Source organism: Bison bison, unplaced genomic scaffold (genome assembly GCF_000754665.1).
Source record: "Bison bison bison isolate TAMUID 2011002044 unplaced genomic scaffold, Bison_UMD1.0 scf7180017864472, whole genome shotgun sequence".
NCBI classification, from domain to species: Eukaryota; Metazoa; Chordata; class Mammalia; order Artiodactyla; family Bovidae; genus Bison; species Bison bison.
The window spans coordinates 3,598,223-3,605,169 of NW_011495033.1; the positions used below are offsets into that span (position 1 = coordinate 3,598,223).

General features: G+C 54.0%; 2 protein-coding genes across 2 annotated transcripts in view; both read left to right on the forward strand.

Annotated features, from left to right (window-relative positions):
* MYO18A (myosin XVIIIA) overlaps window positions 1–6,483 on the forward strand; it is a 102,328-nt gene extending 95,845 nt beyond the window's left edge. Inside the window, exon 44 of the mRNA XM_010861683.1 lies at window positions 5,094–6,483. Within this exon, the coding sequence (XP_010859985.1) occupies window positions 5,094–5,238 (145 nt within the window). The 3' untranslated portion in view covers window positions 5,239–6,483. The remainder of the gene's footprint in view (window positions 1–5,093) is intronic.
* On the forward strand, window positions 5,688–6,483 carry TIAF1 (TGFB1-induced anti-apoptotic factor 1; the record flags this gene model as incomplete). The annotated part of the gene is given in 3 exon segments (XM_010861685.1): window positions 5,688–5,993; window positions 5,996–6,019; window positions 6,021–6,483. Coding segments are annotated over 3 exon segments (468 nt in total), but the record flags the coding sequence as incomplete, so codon positions are not given.
* Window positions 6,484–6,947: the final 464 nt, after the last annotated feature.

The following is a 6,947-nucleotide window of genomic DNA, read 5'->3' on the forward strand; positions in this document are numbered from 1 at the left end:
GCCCCGCCTCTCCTCCCGGGACCCAGACCGGGAGGCCGCCATCAACGAGGTCCTGAGCTACAAACCCACCCCGTTCCACCGGAGCAGCCTGGAGCCGGACTCTGAGGAGGATGACCGGAAGAGCATCCAGAGCACCCGCAGCGCCCAGCTGGACGCTCCAGAGCGAGCCACCAGCATTCGCCGCTCCGCCTCGGCCGCAGACGTGTCTCGGTCCCGCGGCAGCCGGAAGAGCCGGAGCAAGAGGAGGAGTAGCTCCAGCTCCAGCTCCAGCTCTGAAGATTCCTCGGAGCACAGGCAGCGGAAGAAGGGGCGCTCTCGGAAGAGCAAGAAGAAGGCCAAATCGAGACGGAAGAGAACGGAGTCCTCCTCCTCCTCCTCCACCTCCTCCTCCTCCTCCTCCTCGTCCAGCGGCTCTACCATCTCGGGCCACAGCCGCTCGAGCGTGAAGAAGGGCCCGGCTGCGGAGGATGAGGAGGCCGGGCAGGGGCGCCGGCAGTCCCGGAAGGAGGAGAAGAAGCGCAAGAAGGAGGTGGACAGCCTGATGATGCGGTACCTGTACAGGCCCGAGAGCGACTAGTGCAGTAGGTGGCACCCGGCACGGAGTGCAGAGCATGGCGTGTGCCACTCGGTGTGAACTAACGTGCTCCCGGCCCACTCGCCACCACTCGGGCCCCTCCTGCGTTCCTCTCCAGCAAGCCTGGCCTCGCAGAGCCTCCTGGCTCCCTCAGAGAGCAGAGGCTGGCTGAGCTAGTCAGTCGTTCTGAGCCCAACGAGGAACTCGCTGGTGACGTCAAGTCACAACTCCCACTTAGCAAGCCCTTACCCTGGGCCAGGGACCACCCCCCTAAGATACTTGCCGTATTTTATTCACTTAATCCTCACACTAACCCCAAAACAAAGATCCGATCACGAGCCCATTTTCTAGGAAAAGAAGGTGAGGTTCAGGCGGGTTAAGTCGTTTGCCAAGGTTACTGAGCTGGAAAGTGATGTTGCCGGGATCTGAATGAAATCTCTTCAGCTCACCTTTAACCACTCCTCTGTATGACCCAAGGCAGATCACATGAGCGTAATATTTACTGTATGGGCCTAGCAGCATACATGCAGAGTTTTTGCCCATAGCCCTGAAAGGCTGGGCCCGGGAAAGGGCTGGAACTGACCCCCCGATGTGAGTTGATGCATCAGTGGCCACCAGCAATTAAGGGGCCTTTTGCTCAGCTCTCCCTCTGCCCTGCAATGTCATCTTCCCCTCTGGCATGGATCTTGAGGCTCAGAGTGCAAGGCTTACAGCACCCACAGCACCACACCCTGCAGCAGACCTGGAGATGCCTGACTCTCTCCCCACCCCTCCCACCTGAAGCCCACACATGGGCGTCACCTCATCTTAGCTCATCTTGTAAAGTTTTAATGAATAGAAATTAGCAGCTGTTGAGTGACAGCCCCCTCCTGGCTCTCCTGCCTCTCCCAGCCTTCTCCCTGTGGGAAGGAAGATCAAGCTGTTAGACCCTTTATGCCCACACCCCCACCTCCGAAAAAAGGCAAAGACTGACTCACTGGAATACCATTGTTGCCACTCTCCCTGGTGGGTGGTGACATTTGGATCACCCTGCTTATATGAAGCTGTTTTTGGCATGGTACCCTCCCAGGGCAAGCTTGCTGCTTCCCAGGAGGTATGACTCTAGAGCATAGCCCCCCTGGGGCACGGGCAGTGTTTCCTTGATGCATGAACTAACACACACGTGTTGCATGGTTGTGGGCCTCTTATGCAGTGGAGCTGCTGAGCAAGCACACGGACTTGGGCTGATTTCTACCAAAAGGGACCAGTTTCGTTTTAAGGAATGGAGCCTGTGAAAGTGAATGTTACTTGCAGCTGCTTGGAGATGGTGATGGGATGGGTTTGGGGAGACAGCATGGGGGAGTTGGAACCTGAACCCAGACCAGGCTCATGGCCAACTCAGATTCTGTGGGCCCTGAGTTGCTCCAGAACCAAGCCCTTGGACTTAGACCTGCTTTGTGGCTTCCCGCATGTGCCAGATGGTTGCAGGATGCTCTGGGAGGAGCAGGAAGCATCTCAATTGTTCTAGGGAGCTGCTGTCAGCACCGAAGTGAGAAAAGGCAAGGATCATGATATTGTGACCATCACAGCTTTCCACTCAACCACCCTGCTAAATGCCCTACTGCCCAAGGGCAGGAAGTCAGCTGATGGGCTATGAGGGGAGGTTTGGGAAGCAGAGCGGGCCAGGCCCTTCTGAGCACTGCACTAATACCTGAAGAGGGAGACACGGGCCTAGCCAGGACATCCCACACTGCCCAGCAGCTGGTGGACTGCAGACCCCAGTGACTCAGTCCGTCATCACCGTTGACCCAGCAAGAACAAAAACACATACAACCTGTTTCTTCCTTCAGCCACCAGCACAGCCCTTTTTGTCCACCAGGAACACAGGAGTAGTCCTGAAAGCCTACACACCACCACCTCCAACAAGGGTTGGATTCACTGCGGGGAGAGTGGGCACCAAGCCAGAAGCTAACCAACCAATACAGAGCTGGCAAGAGAAGGGCTGGGGGAGAGAGGACCTAGTTGGACTCAGGGGGAACTGGCTTTGGGCAAATAAACTGTGAAGAGTTGGGGCAGGGGCTGAGTGGCTTAGCTTCCCACCTGGCGATGGGGACCTTCGAGAATTCTGAACAGGAAAGCATCCCAGCAAAGGGTGGGGGAGGGGACCGCCACCCTGGGCTCGCCCAGCGGGAATTAGCTTGTGCACCAAATCATTTGTGACAGCATGGAGCAGGAAACACTGGCTTGTGGGAAGGAAAGCGTTTGAAACCATTTGGTTAAAATGTTCAAATTGCAGCCCTGACTCTGCCCTGGGGAAGGGGGCTAGCTACCTGCTGTTGGTCACAGCTGTGGCTGCAGAAGCCACAAAGGAAACTGGCTAAGGAGCATCCAAGGTGGGAGCAGGGGAGAGAGGGGCCTGGCATGTACCCCTCCCGGCTGCCTCTGCCACTGCGCCCAGCATCTGGATGGAATGGTGTTGAAACCCAGCTGTCATTCATCCAGGTGTCTGCCTGGCAGGCACAGGAATGTGGAAGTGGGGGCTGCAGCTCCAGTCTGAGGAGACATGTGAGGAAGGAAAGGAGCACCCCACTTTCATCTGGGTCCCAGCCCTGGCATCTACCTCACCCCTTCCTTTGCCCTTAAAATAACCCTGCTGTCTTTCCACAAAGCCAGTTCCTTCCTTTGCCCAACAGCAGACCTTAGCCTTGAGTTCCCAGAAGTTCTGTCTAAAAAAAAAAAAAAAGAAAGAAAGAAAATAAAACCAGGCTCCCACTAATTCAGAATTCAAACAATCCAAAAGCTAAAACGACCCCAATTTTTCCTATGTTGCACAGTCCTCGTTGAGCTTTATAATTTTGTCCCTGAGACACCCCAGAGTCCTTAAGTGCCTGTGGCCCATCCAAGTAAGACTCATTTATGTTCAGTCTAGTTTGTATTAAATGTGTTTTGTGCTATTCTGATTCCTTTAAAAATGGTAATTCATTCATGAGACATACGATAACTATTAACCAGGCTGCCCCATTCCTGAACCATTTTGCATAATTGAACATGTATTCTATCAGGCTCTTCCTGCTCCCCAGGGGCAGAGAGAGAGAGAGAGAGACCGACCTATACACACCCCCGGGCTCTCACCCAGGCCAGTGGGGAGAACGCAGGTTTCTTCTTGTTTTCTCCTCAGGTCACCGGTCTGGTGACAAGGTGGAGTCCTCAAGAGGCTCTGAGGCCTAAGGTCCCAGGTTCAGATTTACATACTGGCTGTGTGACCTTGGGCAAGCTGCTTGTCTCTTTGAACCAGCTTCCTCATGACGTTTTACGTGGTAAAGAATAAGCACATCCAGCCTGTCTGGGACAGTGTCTCACATACAGGAAATACCCAGCCATCAAATCCTTTCCTCACCACCGTTGGAAAAGCTGAGAATGTGGTTCTTTCTTGGAGAACGCTCTTTCCTCCTGTTTTGGTTTAGAGATACAAGATCTCGGACAGGTTTAGTAAACAAGGGCCTTCCTCAGATCCGTAAATCAGAATGGGAGGCATTGAAATCACAGGATTCCTGTTTATCCTAGCAGAAGCTCTCTAGGATCTGGAAGCAGGGGCCCACTGAGGCAGGGCACTGGTAGGGGTGGAGCCATCTTGGGCTGCATTTTCTCCAGCAGTGCTGAAATTACAGTTCAGAAGCGAAGGTGGGAAGGGCAGGGGAAGGGTGCTCTAAGGCTTTGGAAAAGATAAAAAAGAGAAGGTGACTAGAAGTGGAAGAGAGATCCCATCCACGCTGGACACCATGAGTCTGCTCCATCCAGGGAGAAATGCTTCATACCTTGGTCGGGGAGGGAGTGCAAGGCTCCCAGTGGCCTGATGAAGACTATGGGGTTGGATTGTGGTATCAAGACAGGGATGACTTTGCCACCCTCAAACAGAGGTCTTGCCAGCTCCTACATCCTCAGTCTCCATTCCTTGTGAGTAGATGGTGTCATGGTCAAAGATAGAAATTCTCACCATCCTCAGAAAAATCTGATTAGGAGGCAGGGTTGTGATCTGGGAGTATTCAATGGGGAAAGCCTCTCCTTAGAAGGAATCTTTTGGGGAGTAACCTTTACTAAGACAGGTTGTAGTCCTGTAATCACCAGATCTCCAGTCTCCAAGTCAATGCAATCCATACACTGCCTGTAGCAGAATCTTCCAGAGAGGGAGTTGAAAATGCAGAATTCCTGGGTTTCACCCAAGAGCTAGCAAACGAGAACTTCTTGGGGAAAGAACACAGGATCCGCAGCCAATTCTTATGCACGTTCAAGTTCGAGACCCACCGCTCTTCAGCATTGCTTTCTTCAGAGTTGTAGAAAGTTCTCAGAATCAAAGAGATGTCCTTCCTCCTACTACTCTGAGTATCTTCTGGGGAAACCAGGGAATCTCACTTCTATTTCTCAATTTGTGGCTTTGGGGAATGCTGTGACAAGGTTGGGGGTGGGGCTTCCTTTGGACCAAAGGCCTTGGTGCTGAAGGTAAAAGCGCCCCTCCTCTTATCTGGTTTCTCTCTCCCTGCAGCCCCACCAGCTACTGGAAGTCCCTTGCCCCTGACCGTTCAGACGATGAGCACGACCTTCTCGACGGCACCTCCAGGCCCCGATACTCCCACAACTATCTGAGTGACAGTGACACAGAGGCCAAGCAGACAGAGACCAACGCATAGCCCAGGGGAGTGGTGTGGACCCCTCCCACCCACCGCCTCCTGCTGCCACGGGCGCCTGTCTCGTGGGGCACGGGTCTCCCCCATCCGACTGCGGATCTGCACGGGAAACCCCTGACCCTCTTCGGTCTGGGGGCTTCCCAGGCTGTGGGTATCTGACATCTCCACGTGGAAGAGTGGAGGGAAGAGCAATTCTGAAAAGAGAATTTTCTGCTCCTGCCTTGGGCCACCGTGGGTGGCAGGTGGCTTGGCACCACACGGAGCCAGCAGGTTGACCTCCATGTCAGCGCCCCGCTCAGGGACGGTGGACAGATTGCCTACTGGGACATTCTCGGGTTGCTGGGTCCGTGGGGTGGAGTCTGGGGCAGGAAACAGCAATTCCTTCCCCCTTGGCTTGGGGCGAGGGCTTTCTCTTCTCAGTGCCTGCTGTCTATTTACTTTTTTTAATTTAAATACCCAACCTCTCCATCGCAGCTGTATCCCTGAGAGTGGGAGGGGGGCTGCCGTGGCAGCTGGCCCGCCTCCCCACACCGGGAACGACTAGAGGAATCCCAGCTTCATCTTTACTCTTCAGAGAGCAGGCCTTTCTCTGTGCAGCTGGAGAGACTGGTGAGCAGAGCTGGGTCCAGCTTCTTAAGAGTCTGAGTGGGGAGGGACTCTCAGGTGCTTCTGGGTTCAAGCTGAGCAAGCCTACACAGACAGGGGTGTGGACGTACCAGCAGGAACTTCCAGCCCCCACCCCCCTTCGTCTCATCCGTGTGTTATGTGCAATGACCTATTTAAGAGTAAACCCGCTCCACCTACGCCAATTCGGGGCTTATCCAAGCACTGCCTCCCTCCCCCTCAGTCCAGGTTGCCTGGATCACAAGCTCAACTGGAGAGGGAAGGCCTTGGGTGGAGGGCTTGTGACTGAAAAAAACTGAAGATGGAGGCTTTGGTCAGTACTAAGGTGTGTTAGACACAAGTCCTCACCCTGAGACCTGAGCCTGAGTCATTTTTCTTCTTCTAATCGCCCTGCCCACACACACTTATCCCAGACATGACAACCTGGGGACTGACAGTCCCAGCTCCCCCCCACACACAAAGATCATCCCACCAGCACCTCCAGACTTGGGGGCCCAAGGGCAGTGCCTGGCGCCGCTCCCATCTGTCCTCCTCTTCTCTCCTGCAACTGGTGTGTACTCATTGGGCTGTGCTCTCCTCCCCATTTACCTGATGTATGGAAATAAACGTCCTTTTCTCCTGGCACTGCCAGTTTTCCTTCCTGTTCCTTCAGGCTCAGTAAAGTCTAGGGTCAGCACATGGGAGCAGAGCAAGGCTGCTGCTGAGGACCGGGGGGAGTCACCCTGGCCTCTGACTCGCTGCCCTGTCAGACCAGTGCCACTCAGAGAGCTTTGGCAGGTCATCTGGAGCAGGCAGAGGCAGTGGGTGAGAGAACCGGTCAAGAAAGACATAAACCTCCCTTCTGTTTTAAAAGCCCAAGGATTGTAATTCAGGTTGGCAGAGCCGTCCAGGTCTTGTCCTACCCTGGCCTCCACTTGGGAATGTTGAGGTTACTCTGATTGTTAAATCTTGCCAATTACAGAAATCCTGTCTTCCTTTTTAAGGATGCAAACGTTTATTAGATCTTTTTAAAACTTTTTTATTTTTGGCTGTGCTGGGTCTTTGTTGCTATGCTCGGGCTTTCTCTAGTTGTGGCGAGTGGCGGCTCC